This window comes from Neofelis nebulosa, chromosome 6, assembly GCF_028018385.1.
Source record: "Neofelis nebulosa isolate mNeoNeb1 chromosome 6, mNeoNeb1.pri, whole genome shotgun sequence".
NCBI classification, from domain to species: Eukaryota; Metazoa; Chordata; class Mammalia; order Carnivora; family Felidae; genus Neofelis; species Neofelis nebulosa.
This window is the reverse complement of record NC_080787.1, coordinates 33441452-33457207: the sequence shown is the minus strand read 5'-3', so window position 1 is coordinate 33457207 and position 15756 is coordinate 33441452. Positions and strand designations below refer to the sequence as shown.

General features: G+C 47.7%; 3 protein-coding genes and 2 long non-coding RNA genes across 10 annotated transcripts in view; 3 read left to right on the top strand and 2 right to left on the bottom strand.

Annotated features, from left to right (window-relative positions):
- Positions 1-7706, top strand: part of LOC131515350 (uncharacterized) — a 110275-nt gene extending 102569 nt beyond the window's left edge. The window contains exon 2 of the long non-coding RNA XR_009263586.1: positions 7564-7706. This is a non-coding gene — a long non-coding RNA (uncharacterized LOC131515350). The remainder of the gene's footprint in view (positions 1-7563) is intronic.
- Positions 1-9996, bottom strand: part of LOC131515329 (class I histocompatibility antigen, Gogo-B*0101 alpha chain-like) — a 113492-nt gene extending 103496 nt beyond the window's left edge. For 2 of the 4 annotated variants that reach the window (XM_058736099.1, XM_058736101.1), the window contains exons 1-6: positions 9838-9996; positions 9281-9550; positions 8822-9097; positions 7939-8214; positions 7717-7824; positions 7252-7284 (exon numbers count right to left, since the gene is read on the bottom strand). In XM_058736099.1, coding sequence (XP_058592082.1) covers positions 7252-7284; positions 7717-7824; positions 7939-8214; positions 8822-9097; positions 9281-9550; positions 9838-9910 — 1036 coding nt within the window. In that variant the 5' untranslated portion in view covers positions 9911-9996. Of the gene's footprint in view, positions 1-6566; positions 6938-7066; positions 7115-7251; positions 7285-7716; positions 7825-7938; positions 8215-8821; positions 9098-9280; positions 9551-9837 lie in introns of those variants that run through there. The other 2 variants (XM_058736098.1, XM_058736102.1) reach the window with 2 other exon arrangements.
- Positions 1-15756, top strand: part of LOC131515327 (class I histocompatibility antigen, Gogo-B*0101 alpha chain-like) — a 554762-nt gene that overhangs the window by 160257 nt on the left and 378749 nt on the right. The window lies entirely within an intron of this gene.
- The window catches only part of LOC131515330 (DLA class I histocompatibility antigen, A9/A9 alpha chain-like), a 114256-nt gene that overhangs the window by 65277 nt on the left and 33223 nt on the right, over positions 1-15756 (bottom strand). Inside the window, exon 9 of one of the 2 annotated variants that reach the window (XR_009263563.1) lies at positions 6567-6875. The exons of the other annotated variant lie outside the window; for it this stretch is intronic. The gene's annotated coding sequence lies outside the window, so the exon portion shown is untranslated. Of the gene's footprint in view, positions 1-6566; positions 6876-15756 lie in introns of those variants that run through there. 2 annotated transcript variants of the gene reach the window in all.
- Positions 10066-15068, top strand: LOC131515344 (uncharacterized). 2 transcript variants are annotated; one of them, XR_009263575.1, is made up of 5 exons: positions 10066-10265; positions 12477-12584; positions 12703-12828; positions 12976-13121; positions 13463-15068. It is a non-coding gene; the product is annotated as an uncharacterized LOC131515344 (long non-coding RNA). The 2 variants fall into 2 exon arrangements; XR_009263574.1 differs by having other exon boundaries at positions 12700-12828; positions 13463-13771.

Genomic DNA, 15756 nt, shown 5'->3' with positions numbered 1-15756 from the left:
AAAAAATTGCTAGAACTAACACATGAATTCAGCAAAATAGCAGACTGTCAAATCAATGTACAGAAATCTGCTGCATTTGTAAACATGAATAACAAGGTAGAAAAAAAAAGAAACAAAGAACCAATCCTATTTGGGGTTGCACCAAAAACAATAAGATACCTAGGAATAAACCTAACTAAAGACGAAAACGTTCTGGACTCTGATAACTATAGAACACTTACGAAAGAAATTGAAGAAGACACAAAGAATGGAAAAGCATTCCATGCTCATGGATTGGAAGAACAAACATTGGTAAAATGTCTATCCTCCCCAAAGCAATCTATACATTTAATGCAATCCCTATCAAAATACCACCAGCATTGTTCACAGAGCTAAGACAAATAATCCTAAAATTTGTATGGAACCACAAAAGACCCAAATGGCCAAAGCAACTCTGAAAAACAAAAAATGGGAGACATCACGATTCTAGATTTCAAGCTACATTACAAAGCACTAGTCATGAAGACAGATTTCTGCGAGCATGTGGAGAAAGGGCTTGCAACCTCTTGCAGTGTTGGTGGGAATGTAAACTGGTGTAGCCACTCTGGAGAACAGTATGGAGATTCCTCAGAAAACTAGTAATAGAAATATTCTATGATCCAGCAATGGCACTACCAGGCATTTATGCAAAGGGTACAAAATACATACTTGTAAGGGTACATGCACCCCAATGTTTATAGCAGCATTATCAACAATACCTAAACGATGGAGAAAGCCCAAATGTCCATCGACTGATGAATGGATAAAGAAGAGGTGGTATACCCCCCCCCCCACACACACACACACACTCTCACACACACACATATATAATGGAATATATATGATTTATCCTCAAGAAATCTCCACGTGCATTTAAAAAGAATGTGTACTCTGTTGATGTCTGGAATGTTCAATAAATGTCAGATTTGTACTATTGGTTTACAGTATGGCTCAAGTCTTCTTTATGTTTATTGATCTCTGCATAGATGTTCTATCCATTATGGAAAGTGATATATTGCAGTTTCTGACTGTTACAGTTGTATTCTCTGTTTCTCAATTTCTGTCTATTTTGTTTTCATGTATTTGGCGCTGAGGTGACCATATATTCAGAATTGCTTTATCCTTCTGATAGTTTGACCCTTTTGTCACTATGGAATGTTGCTGTCTCTCTTTACTAGCATTTTTTCTTTATGTCATATACATAATATTTATTCACATAACATATGTTTATATATTTATATCATATCCTGGTCATGTTATATTTTATGTCCTATGAGTGCAATATTGAAGTTTTATGACCTTCTTTTTACTACCTATTCTCTCTAAAGTTACTCGATCACAGTCTATTCCCGTTTGTACATTACATTTCATGCTACAATTTCTCTTTTTCTTTGTGCAATTCTTTGTGTAAATTTTTTTGACACACAGGTTAAATGTAGATTTTTTAAGAGAAATTTGTTTCTTTCTTATAAATTTGAGTCAATATCAGTCCAGGAAAATAATAAACTAAACTAATGACTTGAAGGTATTTTGACCCAAAATAGCAAAGCAAATTTGAACTACAAATCACAGAAGCGTTAGTCTGTGACTGGAAATTCTTTGAAGTAGCTGTTTGCTCACTTCGTGCTAGCTCCAAGCAAACCTCCTTAGAATAATATCTTCTTGTTCTTGAAGGTAGAGTTGATGTGATTCGTGTCACCCTTTCCTGAGGACATGAATCTATGAATCTTTTGTTCCCATATTTTCAGGGAGGGATGTTTCTCATGAAATAGAATAAGCTCTGGGCATTATTTCCTGTCTAGTAAGTTCATGAGCCTGAGAAGGCAAGCTAAGATTTTCTAGATTTGAAATACACCTTAAGTATCAGAGCAAACATCATCCCTGGCTTTTTGCCCATTATATTTTGGCCTAAATGATTATTCTCTTGATTGTTTTTTTGGGCGATATATATACACATCACCAAATATATGTATGAAATATATACATATATATATAATACACACACACACACATATATATATATAATCATTGTTAGTCATTTTTATAAGAAGAGGCAGCTTTAAAACTTAGTCTACTGTGTTAATGGAAGAGGATCCCCATTCACAATTGTTTCATTTCTGCAATTTATCCAGCACCAGATGAGGTGGTAGAATACAAGTCTACCTAAACCAGTGGTGATCTGTGTCTTCTGTGAGCCAGCACTAGTCTGTGAATGTGCATCAGCCCACAAACAGATAGAGACAGAAATGAAAGTGAAACCTTATCCTGTCTCAGACTGGCAATCAAGACAAAAATAAGCCTGTATATCGTCATTGGATCTGCTAAAAACAATTTGATTACTAGCTGTTCGTGGACCAGAGGTGGAGGAGCACAGTGTCTAATCTGGAATGATTTTGCAGACTTTTGTGGGGGTCTCATAAAACCTGGTAAATTTTGGATACTCTTCCCAGAAATACAGGCATGTACAAAGAAATATGAAGTGTCAGTGTATATATAAGGATCATCTGAAGTGTTACGGATCTGGGTAACTTAATCCCAGGAAGAGACAAAGGCTGCAGAAGACATTTTGAACATTCACTTCATCACCCGAAAGTGCTACTCCAATTACTTGTGAATAGAACTGGAATAGACAAAAGCTGGACCCCATAACAACTATCAAGGGGAAAAGTTGAAAGATGCCATTTTTTAGTCACTCCTTCCTCTAATCTGACCTGAGTGCCTACAATGTATCATATCAAGTTGTAGTCTCAAATCACTGCTCCAAATATTGCAATTTGTCATTCCTTTCCCATTCTGGGCCCCCAATTTCCATGCCCAGAACTTGTGCCCTCTTCCCACATAAAAGATTTCCACGTTTAAAAATCTTGACTGAGGGCCGAGACCATGGAGAGGAGAACCCATTTTGCCAAACAGCCTTGCATTGGACGTGGCATGAAACTTCAGTCACGTGACCACCTGCCAGAATCTCTCTCAGGACATGGGACAGATAGGCTGGGACAGCACTACATGGCATTTGGCACAGGTGTTTGAGTGACAGTGGTGTCATGCAGTTGCAAGGGGCAGCAGCAACAGCAGTCTCAGCCTCCGGATCCAGTGTCCTATGTCAGGGGACTCTGTTGTGAGGGTGGCATCTTTACCCAGGAGCAGGGCCCTGGCTATATGTGAGCCTCCCACTCGGGTCCATTGTGGATTCTGTTCCCGTCTGTGTAGCCTCAAGCCTGGCTTGTGACTTTCCTTGAAATAGAACAAGGCCCCACATTCTCTCTCATCCCAGTCTCTGTAACTGTGCACATGTATCATAAAGAGGCAAAAGTCGATGTAGGGAATAGCGTTACAGAGCATGATTTCAGACTCTTTTTTCCAGTTTTACTGAGATATAACAGACATACACCATTGTGTCAGTTTAAGGCTACAATCTCTTGATTTGATACATGTCAATGCTGCAAAATGCTTACAACCATAGCTAAGACCTGCACCGTGTCACATAGTTATGATTTACTTTTGTGTGGGGAAAACATTTAAGATCTACACTCTTGGTATCTCAGAGACTTTATGTTGAGCTGATAACCACTTCCTCAATCTGTCACCCGGCTCTGCCCCTTGGGAGAGAAAATATGCATCTCCCAGCAGGTCTTGCATTTTTCTTCCTAGAAAAAACAACAACTTTTAAATGTGGATGTAAGACCCCTTCCCACAATGAGGGCTCTCATCAATGACTTCACTGCAACTCTATCTGGTGGAACCCCAGGATTGCTCGTGGGTTCGTTACAAAACACTCAGGCCTCTCTCCACATACCCTGTTAGAGTGTTGGGCCTGGACCCAGGAATGACTAGTTAATAAGCCCCACAGGAGAGGCTGAGGCACAGCCACGTGGGAATCCTTCATTATGTGCTTGCTGCTCAGTGTGTGATCTGAAGACCAGAAGGAGCACCAACCTTGTTATAAACCCAGAATCTCACACTCTACTCCAGATTGTCTAGCTCTTCGTAAGTCCAGGAAATTTCTGTGCACACTGAAAGCTGGGTCTCCCCGGAGTGTGTGCCTTCTAGGTGCAGAACCAGAACTGTGCAGTGTGCTCTGGGTGTGCTCTTAACAGCTTGCTTACCACTGAGGGGTCCAGGGTTTGGTCCTGTTCCTTTCTCTTCTATGGCCATCACCCCTTGGTGACCTCATCTATGCTGAAGGCTCTAAACATCATTTATATGGTGTCACCTCCATATCTATTCCTCCAACCTAGATATTTCTCCCGCCCTGCACTCTATATCCAGCTGGATCTTCGCTTGCATTTGAAATAATCTCAGACTGGACATTCCTAAATTGGGTGCTTGTGATGCAACTTCCCCGAATGTCCTAATTCCAAAATTTTCCCTGTTTCATTGGAAGACACCCCTCCTTTCTTCTTGCAGTCTGAAGTATTGGGTGCTTTCCTTGATTCCTCCTCCTCACAACCCAGAATTAATACATTAGGACATGCTGCTAAGTTCATCTTTAAAAGTATCCAGAACACACACATGCACACACACACACACACACACACACAATAACCAGGGTACAGTCACTCCCTCTTATTGTCTCTCTTCAAACCCCAAAATAAATCCAACATCCCCCCTCCTGAAACGGCACTGGCTTCCTACACTTTCCCTACTGGTCTCCCGCCTTTAACCTCTCGATTCTGCACAGCAGCAAACAGATGCTGCTAAGACAAGTAGTACGACGTGAACCATCTGATCTAAACCATCCGGTGACTCCACATGTCACTCAGAGAAAACTCAAAAGCCTTCAAATCCTAACCTAGACATCTGAGTGCATTTCACATGCTCTCTGCGCCAGCCACAGTGGCCTCTCACCCTTCCTCGAACAAGAACACGCTCCTGCCCTAGTGCGTGTGCCTGGAGGTTCCCCTGCGTGGAAAGAACTCCCTGAGACATGCTCTTCAACAATTCCTTGTGTCCTGCACACCTCTCCTGAGGTCAGCTTCCCAGGGAGGCTCACACTTACCACCGTAGTAAAGTAGCCACCTTGAGTGTCCCCACACAGGTAATTCTCTGGGTCACCTTCCTCAAAGCACCTACCAATTTCCATTTAAACACTTCCCTTATTTACCACATTTATACAGTATACGGTTGACTCTGAATTAACACTGGTTTGAACTGTGCACATCCACCGATATGTGGTCTTTTCTACAATAAGTGCTGTCAAGGCAGTTTCTCTTAGGGTTTCTTACTATTTTCCCCAGCTTAATTTATTGTAAGAATACATGTACATATCCATGTAACGTACAAAACATGTGTTGAACGACTGTTCCTGTTTTCAGTAAGGCTTCTTATGAACAGAACATTATTAGTGGCAGTATTTAAGTTTCGGGGGAGTCAAAAGTTATACTTGGATTTCTGACTGCTCAATGGGGTCAATGCCCTCAGTCCCCACATTGCTCCAAGGCCAAGTAGAGTCTGTCCCTCACCCCTAGGACATAGTCTCCACAAGACCAGCACATTTGCCTCTTCTTACTTACTGAGGTGTCCCAGATAAAAAAAATAGCGGGTCCTGCACGTGGCACACGACATCGTCAGTGGAACAAGTGGTCAGCGGAGAGGACCTCCGTCTTCTGGATGAGCCTCAGGCACAGCCCGTCCGTGGCAGCTCCCGCACAAAGTGCCCCCACCTCACCATCAGTGCCGCCTCTACTTTCCCCCAGGGCTGCTCCCCCCTCCACCCTCTCTGCTCAGCTCCCCCCTCCCACAGTGTTTCCCCTGCACAGCACAGCACACAGTTATAGTCCTGTCTTCAGAATCACTGTACTCAGGCTCTATGGGACTCTTTCTCCAACCAAATAGAAATCTACATTAGACCCTGATTTATAAATCCATGAACGTGGATGGGAGCCAGAACCAGCATTACCAGAACTAAGGGCAAGAAGAGGGGGAAGAGAGGCAGGGAAGGTAGAAACTAACTGAAGTTGAACAAGGATGAGAAACTCCCAGATTCCTCTCTGTCTACCTCAGGATGTAAAGAATATCCAGAAGACAACTCTAGAGGGAGGAGATGGATGAATCTGAAAATTCATGTCTCCAAACCACAGAGACTCCTGTGTGCAGAGGGCCCATCTAGGCCGGTGGGAACGACAGTCCAAAGGACTCCTGGTGCTGTAACCACCGGGGTCATCTGGGGAGAAGGAGACAGGAACTCGGACACAAGAGCAAGAACAGGCCTGATGCTCCACAGAAACAAAGAAGAAAATACACCCAAAAGATGGGGCTGAGGTCATGACCCAGGATGGAGCCTGGGCTGACCCAGTCACAGGAAGCTCTTGTTGCACAAGTTCCTGGTGACAGGTGATGTCCAAGCCCCTATGATCTCAGGTCCTGGTGAGACAAGGTTCCACAGAAGGGACAAGGACAAGGAGCAGAGACAATGACCCAGCTGAGGAGGGAGCACGACACACCAAGGACGCACTGAGCACCGACTGGACCCAGGCCCCGTCCACGCTCGGCTCCTCCAGCCCTCTCCTGTCCCCACCTGCAACAGACACGGCACAGGAAACAGCGGGTTCTGGGAGGTTCTCAGGGCTTTCATTTGTTTTCTGTCCCAACCATACAAATCCTCTCTTTTATTACCTCATCATGCCCACATACCCAGAATTACAAAACACAAATTCCTATCTGGATTCTCATTTTCAGTAGGGAAGTAAGGCGTCAGTACTCAGCCCAACATGAACTAAAGAGACAGGGATGGAGACAGAACACGAATCAGTACGGGAGGGGTCATGGTGGGCATGGGGGCCAGTCTCCTGCGTCCTCACAATATGCTAATAGGAACACAGACACATTCTGACACCATCCTCAGAAAGTCAGGGGATCTTGATGTCACCAAGTGGGAGTGTGAACAGATCCCAGTTCTCCACAGGCAGCGGGTCTCACACTGTGAAAAAAAATCATCATGAACACATTTAGGTCAGTCACATAAGTGCCACACACTCAACAGCCCCACGCATGCTCAAAGTGTCCCTAGTGCCCCCACTCCTCCCCACTTCACCCTCCAGAGTCTTACCTTTAGGAGCCATTAGAGATGAATCAGAGCCCTGGGCACTGTCGTCGCCTGGGGTAGAACAAACAGGACACAATCAGAGCCATAGGAGTTGAGACTAAAGGAGCAGCCAAGGGGGAAGGGGGGTGACCCATGGGATCCTGTCTACACTATCCCAGGTTTCAGGGATCACCCCCCTCCACACTTACGTGCAGCGTGAGAATAGCTTGGTCCCTTTCCTCCTGTGGAAGAAAATAGCATGTTAGAGACCTGGGACAGGTGGGCCATGTGATCCTAGAGTAACCTCCTAGTCCTGGTCCACAATGACATTTCCAGAGTTCTGACTGAACACCCAGGACAGGATTGGGACACATGAAGAAAGAGGTGTGGGGTCACAGGACCACCTGACTTGCTGGAGGTCTGGCCTCAGCAGGGACCTTCCTCTCTGTCCTGTCACTGCTGGGAATCAGGTCCCCGTCACCAGAATTACCAAGTGAAAATCTGTTCTTCATTTTCACAAGTGCTTTGCTACAGAGTGAATGTTAGTAACGGCTCCAGAGTGGGCAGGTCCATGTGTGTGGATGGAAATTCCCAGGAACCAGGCAGGACAATGTGCTACCTAGGAAACCCCCCAGCGGGACAAGAGAACTCAGATCCCCCCACTCTGTTCCTACCTGAGAACTTCTTCTTCCAGATCACAGCTCCAACCACCAAAGTGACCACAAGGACAACCACACCAGCAATGATGCCCAGAATGGTGATGGAGGGCAGAGAGGATGGCTCTGGAAAGGGAAGGAAGGTGAGGGGCCCAGACCCCCGGCTTCAGTTCTGACTCTGAAATTTCCAGAAGGGCCCTGCTTTCCCTGACATGGGGCTCTACCCCAAACCCTCCTTACCCCATCTCAGGGTGATGGGCTCGGGCAGCCCCTCGTGCTGCACATGGCACGTGTATCTCTGCTCCTCTCCAGAAGGCACCACCACAGCTGCCCACTTCTGGAAGGTTCCATCTCCCGCAGGCCTGGTCTCCACAAGCTCTGCGTCCTGGGTGTGGTCCTGCCCATCACGCTGCCAGGTCAGGGTGATCTCCGCAGGGTAGAAGCCCAGGGCCCAGCACCTCAGGGTCACCTCACGGTCAGAGATGGGGTGGCGAGTCACCCGTGTGTTGGGAGACTCTGAGGAAGAAGAAACAGAGAATCCACACTGTGGTTTAGCTTTATGGGCCACTGAAACTGCATCCACGTGACCATCCTGAGGTGGACAGGACAACTGGTCTGGATGGAAGAAGCACAAAACCCAGACAGCAGTCTAGCCTTTGCGATCTCCTGATTCTTGTTAAGTTCTGGAATCAGGGAGAGAAGCCCGGGTAGGGAGCTGCTGGTCTAAAGGGGGAACACACGGTGGTCCTGACTGTGGTGGAGGGTGAATGACTCAGAAAACCCAGACTCTGATCTCCAAACATGTTCTCAGATGTAGACAAGGCCTTGAGAGGGAAGGTCATGGTTCACAAGGTGGCTGCCAGGGTCAGAGGGAACTGCTGATGGGTTATTTCTGGGATGATCTCAACCTGCATCCCAGGGACAAACTGGATTCCTGTCTCTCTTTTAGAGAAAAGCACCCTCAAGGTGAGTCAGTCTCTAGTAGGAATATGAACTTCGAGGCGGATCTCCCTCTTCCCACTCGGGGAGGGGTGCTGTTCTGACACTGAGTCCCATTTTCCCTTTCTCGTGGGAAGCCATGCCCAGTGGAGGGGAGATCGAGGAGGCCCGGTGGTCCCGGTACCTGCGCGCAGCAGCGTCTCCTTCCCCATGTCCACGTATTTGGCGAGCCACTCCACGCACGTGCCCTCCAGGTAGTTCCTGACGTCTTCTGCCACACCGGCCTCCTCCCACTTGCGGCGGGTGATCTGCGCCGCTGTGTCCGCCGCGGTCCAGGAGCGCAAGTCCTCGTTCAGGGCGATGTAATCCTTGCCGTCATAGGACTCTTGAGTGTACCCGCGGAGGAGGCGGCCGTCCGGTCCGACGTCACAGCCAAACATTCTCTGGATGTTGTGCGACCCTTTCCCCGCCCCCAGAGCAGCAGTGATTAAGGTGAAACCGAAAGTAAACCCGCCTAAAACCTCCCTCGGGCTCTTCCAGGGTCTTGGGACGGGGGTCACGAGGCCTCGAGGGTGCGCTCTGACCCGGAGAATAGGGGCGACCCCGGCCCGTCGTGACCTGGACCCGGGCCCGCGTCGCTCACCGGACTCGCTCTGGTTGTAGTAGCGGAGGGCGGTCTGCAGGTTCCCTCGGGAAATCTGTGCGTTGTTCTTCGCGATCCGCGTCTGCTCGTCCCAATACTCCGGCCCCACCGGCTCCATCCACGGCGCCCGCGGCTCCACCCTCGGATTCCGGGCGTCGCTGTCGAACCGCATGAACTGCGTGTCGTCCACGTAGCCCACGGCGATGAAGCGGGGTTCCCCGAGGCCGGGCCGGGACATCGCGGTGGAGAAATACCTCAGGGAGTGGGAGCCTGCGGGCGCGGAGGCGCTGAGACCCCGCCGGACCCTCCTCCCCGCGCGGGGCCCGGGTGCCAGGGGGAGGCGGACAGGAGGGCAGGGGGAGGAGGACCAGAGTAGGGGAGAGCAGGGCGGAGTCCGGGAGGGTCGGGGGACGGCAGGCCAGGGCGGGCTCGGAGGCGGGTGGGGGTCTGGGGTCGGGGCGGAGGACAGTCGCCTCCCCCGGAGGTTCCGCGTCCCCGCCGGGCGGTCCTCTCTCTCCTGCCCCGCAGAGTCCCTTTCCTCCCGACCCCGCACTCACCCGCCCAGGTCTGGGTCACGGCCAGGGCCCCCAACAGCAGCAGGAGCACAGTTTCGGACATCACGAACCGCATCCTCGGGGTCTGGGGACAAATGTGAGTCTCAGGAGGCGGGTGCGGAAACTTGATACCCCGGAACCGCGGTGCCGCTCATTGGCTTCTCCGGAAACCGGACACTAATAGGAGTGCGAACCGAGGCCGCGTCATCAGTATCCAGGCAGAAAGACCTGACACAGGTTGTGACAGGGAGAAGTGAAACCAGGGCAGATGGGGACTCCCCAACACTGGGCTTCCCTGCCCCCCACGCCGCCCTGGGGCCAGAGTCCCTGAGAGGCGGGCCTGGGGACCTGGGACTTGGCCTGGACGCCTCACCTACTGCACAGAACGCTCTTTGTCCCACTGTGTCCCTGAGCTGTGGACCAGGAGCTGTGTGAGTCACTGATTCTCCAGCATTTTGTTCTCAGGATACCTCTACAGTCTTACAAATCAGTGAGGATCCCAGGGATAATTGTGTGTCTGTGGATTATATCGATCTTTATTTACCGCAGTAGGAATAAAACAGGTTCAAATACTTATTAATTCATTTTCAATCATATGAAAACATAAATATTGTTTGTATGGAAAGTACCAATGTTCCCAAATAAAAGGGGCAGTGAGAATAGTGGTTTTGTTCCATTGTACATTTTTGCAAGTCTCTTTCTTGTCTGTCTCGTTGGAAGACCACTGGATATTCAGATTTGCTTCTGCCTCTCCTTGTTGTTTTGGCTGAAGTATATGAAAAAATGTATGTCCTTGACCAAATATAGGAGAATAGTATGTATTATAACCGTTTCAGATAATTATGGATATTCATCTTTGATACTATATTAAAACCACACAATGTGTAATTTCTCTGAGGTTCTTTGTAAACTGGACTTGAAACAGTATCTTTAACTGTGTTTTACTGTTACATTGAATCCATAGACCCATCTGCACATGGAATGGATCTGTACTAATGCATGAATGTTTTTAAGTAACGTGTTGTGTGTTGTTTCACTAAGTAATGTAGGCATTCCAGCATTGATTAGAGTGGAATCGAATTATCAAAAAGTCATTTGTTTTGGGGCACCTGGGTGGCTCAGTTCGTTAAGCATCCGGCTTGGGCTCAGGTCATGATCTCACGGTCCATGAGTTCAAGCCCCGCGTGGGGCTCCGTGCTAACAGCTCAGAATCTGGAGCCTGACTAGGATTCTGTGTCTCCCTGTCTCTCTGCCCTACCCCTGCTTGCACTGTCTCTCTTTCTCTCAAAAATAAATAAACGTTAAAAAATTTTTTTAAAGAAAGCCATTTGTTTTAATATTACCACACATCCCAACAGAAAAGGTGGTTAGTACTGAGAAACTGTCAAGCTTCTGGGTGGGTCACAGGTTTATGGGATGGGCTTCATGGGTGATGGGTTCTAAGGAGGACACTTGTTGTGATGAGCACTTGGTGTTGTTTGTAAGTGATGAATCACTCGATTCTTCTTGAACTAATATTAAACTGTATGTTAACTAACTGGAATTTAAATAAAAACTTGAGATAAACAAAGTAATGGTAAAAGCAGCGATTGCTCAGTAACCAGCACGGGGAGATGTTTGGTATTTGGTGGATCATACGGTGCCTTGTTTTTGTCTGTAATTGGACAAAGTTTTGTCATGGTTTCAGAGTGTCCTTGTGTGCTGTCGATGTTCCGTGAGATGACTGGCTCCTGTCCCACAGGAATAATATGGCCCAGTGGTGGCATCAGTCAGCTTCTGTCCACACTGAGGCCCAGCTGTCAGTGTCAGACCAGTTCCCAACGTGGGGGCTGCTGTTTCTTCTGTCTTCAATTGCATATTTTAAAATACGTACAACCCATCAATAATAATTAAAGACTTGGTGTTTTGGGGAGCCTGGGCGGCTCAGTCGGTTAAGGGTCAGACTCCTGATCTCATGGTTTGTGAGATGGAGCCCTGTGTCAGGCTCTGTGCTAACAGTGGGGACCCTGCTTGGGATTCTCTCTCTTGATCTCTCTGTCTCTGTCTCTGCCCCTCCCCTGCTCATACTCACTCTGTCTCTCTCTGTCTTAAAATAAGTAAATAAACTTTCAAAAAAATCTGGAGGACTTTTAAATCCTTAAATATTCCCACATACATTGGCCCTGTTAGGGTTCTTAAATATGTTTATTTCTTCTTGTATCACACCCTGAGGAGAAGCTTTTTTTCAGATTATGGATTGTGCAACTTTTTCACACTAAAACTACTCCCACAATTAGGGTAGGTCTCAGGTTTAATATTTCATAAGCAGGAATATTGTTCATGGTCGTTCCAGACCCTAGTTCCAATACTTATCCCTTTGTCATGGAGTATCTCATTCCTGTCTCCTAACATGTCTGCCAGATTTGGTTACTGTTCTCTGTATCTCCTCAGAGACCGATTTGCTGAGGAAAATCCGAAGCAAAGGAGAGAAAGGAAGAGTAATTATCCTTAGAGGAATAAAGGAATCATGTAGTGGGGAATAAGAGGGACTTAGTGGTTTCATGTGGAGGGTGTACTTCCAGAAATCTCCCACTCTGGCACATTGTCATTATCCCCCCATACACACACCCATGGGCCCACATCCCCCCACTCTCCACACACAGGCAAGATCTTTGTGAAGTCTGTGCAGCGTTGCATTGCCCTGGCCCAGCTCCTAGTGGAGGAGAACTTGCCAGCCATTGCCACCACTGTAGGCGGCCCCGAGAGGAGAGGTGAGGGAGAGATGGAAAGATGTCTTGTGTCCTTGGGAGGAAATGAGACCCCTGAGATAAAGGACTGTGAACATTTTTATGATTGTCTTTCTGACAAAGGCTTTCTTGGTATCAGTAGTTTAAAGGTCTTCAATAACGAATTCTTGTGGCCAGCAAACTATGTGGCCAAGGCATGGACATTAAGCAGGTGAACTCTGCCATCAACTACCACCTGCCTGATGATTCCCACACCTACCTGCATCGGGTAAGCTGCACACCCATCCACACGGACATCCCAGTGTCCTCTCCCAGCCCCTGATTTCCTATGTATTCATACATTACACCCTCGTCCCTCCTTTTGGGTGTCTTCCTACTTTGGGGTCTTCCAGTGCTACCCTCTGTCCCCTTCCAGGAGGCCTGTGCAGGCCAGTTGCCCGAGGGGATTGTCCATCACATTTATGTCAAGTGAAAACAATGCCAAGATTCTCAGTGAGGTGCAGGGTCAAACTGAGGTCGATGGTACTGAACTGCCTGATGAGATGGACATTTCCTCCTCCAGTGAGTATTGATTGAGTATGAAATTGGTTCCTCCAACCCTTCACAGTCTCCTTGTTCCTTAGAGACTTTGTCTTGAACCATGTAGTGCAGAGAATGGTGCCTGATGCCTAATGGGTGCCTGACAAGTTTATGTCCCCCAACCTTGATGCCATGTTGGGATGTTTTGTTCATTTCTATGTCCAGTCCCTTTCCTCTCTCATCCAGTTAGTTGTTTTTGCATCCCAGTGTCTCCTCTGACCCCACACCCCACACGAACACCTGCGTGTATAGGGGTCTGTGTTTCTGCCAGTCTCACTTAGCCTTCCCATGCCTTATTGTAACTGTGCATGTTTTCTCTGCAGTTGCAGCCATGGGAGAGGACACACCCATTCACAGAGCCTGATGCAGGTCTCACACCCAGGAACCAGGAGATCATACATGACTTGAGCTGAAATCAAGAGTCAGATGCCCAACCGACTTACCTACCCAGGCACCCCTACAGTTTATACTTCCTAATTAATTTCTTTTTAAAAATATTTTAACTGTGAATATAGTTGAAAGACACGATTACATTAGTTGCAGGTGCACAACACAGTGACTCAAATTCTGAATACATTCTCTGTTTTTGAGAAAGAGACAGCCAGAGCAGGGAAGAGAGGCAAAGAGGGAGGGAGGGAGAGAGAGAGGGGGGGGGGATAAGAGAATCTCAAGCAGGCTGATTCCTGTGGGGCTGGATCCCATGACCCTGGGACCATGAGCGGAGAACCCACTGCCACCCAGGGGACCTTCACCCTCTGTCTACACCATGCTGTGCTCACCAGAGTGTAGCTGCCACCTGTCACCAGACAGTGATGTTGCAGTATCACTGATGAGATTCCCTGTGCTGTGCCTTTTGTTCCTCTGACCTGTTCCTTCCATACCTGGAGCCTGTGTCTCCCACTCCCCTCACCCACTGTGCCCATCCTCCCAACCTCCTTCCCTCTGGAAGTCATCCATGAGTTCTCTGTATTTATAGGTCTGATTCTGCTGTTTGCTTGTCCATTTATTCATTTGTCCTGTTTTGTAAGTTCCACATAGGAGTGAGATCATGTGGTATTTGTGTTTCTCAGTCTGATTTCTTTCACGTAGCAGACACACTGCCCTGTTTGTCCATCCATGTTGTCACAAGTGGCAAGATCTCATCCTTTTTGTGGCCGCATAATATTCTAGTGTGTGTGTATATATGTGTGTGTATATACCACACATCTTCCTTAGCCATTTGTCTGTGGGGGGAACACAAGTTGTATCCCTGTTGCTTTTGAACACAACCTCACTCACTGAACATCATTTGGGATGAGGGCGCCCCCTGGTGTCCGGGCCCCTGTCCAGGTGCTGGACCTGAAGGAGACCCTAGGGAGGGCCTGGCTGAGGAGGAGAAAGGCAGCTGGGTCTTCTCTCCTTAGTCCTGTGGCCGCACGTGGGGTGAAAGGTAAGGGGACATCCCCCACTGCTCTGCTCTTGGGTGGATACTGACTGAGAAGCTTTAGTGGGGTCTGGACTGTAACCCAGGTAGAGATGTCTGAGCAGAAACCTGGGTGTCAGTGGGGAAAGGAAGAAGTTTCTGAGCAGCCCTGGAGTCCACAGGGGTCAGGCTCAGGGGTGAGGAGGGATTGCAGGAGAGGAGAGCTCAGGAGCCCGTGCCATTGCTGAGGTGTCTGTGTCCCTGTGCACCTCCTCCAGCCCCGTGATGGTGATACAGGGAAAACCGAAAAGTAGAAACACTTCCTTGGACTTCTATTTCTAAACGTTTCAAAACTCAGTGAAACGAAAATCATTTCTGATGTGGAAATAGCAACTCAATGTCTATACAATGCTCCATAGTGTGGACATGTACACTCACAGTTTGTGAGTTGACCCCACAACAGGCGCTGGGCTGACAGCACTGAGTCCGCTAGGGATTCTCTCTCTCTCCCTCCCTTTCCCTCTCTCTCTCTGCCCTTCCCCTGCTTCTGTACTCTCTCTCCATCTCTCAATAAAAATAAATAAACCTTAAAAATAAAAGAATTGGTGTTTTCACTTTGGGGGATAAATACCCAAGAGTGCAATTATTGGATTATATGACGAGTCACTATGTTGTAAACCTGAAAGGAAAGGAAGAGTGTGTAAGCTGCACTCAAATAATAAGAAAAAAAAAAGATTATTAGAAATATTAGAGAACACTTTGGAAAGGAAGACACGAAATGTCACACACCTATATTGGTAATAAATAAACACAAAAAAATGAGAGTGTGGAATATGTAGAGACTGGTCCTAGAGGTGTGGTGATGAGAGGTTTGCAAAGCAGGGGGCTAAGACTCTCCAGGAGCCAAAGCCTCGGTCCCCTGGCTCAAGCCTCTTTCATTTCTGCAAATTGTTGACAACAGCAAGCACATACGACATAGTATTTGGCCTCTTTTCAGGTCATGTACCTGCAGTGTTTTCCATACTGGATCATGAGTACATCTGGCACCAGACAAAACATTCTTATCCCCAGGGTGGCGCCCTGATGATGTCCTTCTGGAGAGAAGGAGCAGTCCCGGCGGCTTTATCTCCTGGGAATGAAACTGCTTTCAGTTTCTTGCTGCTCTGTCCCTTTCCTTCAGGACATTCTTACGGTGCATCCGGCCTGCTGTTCTCC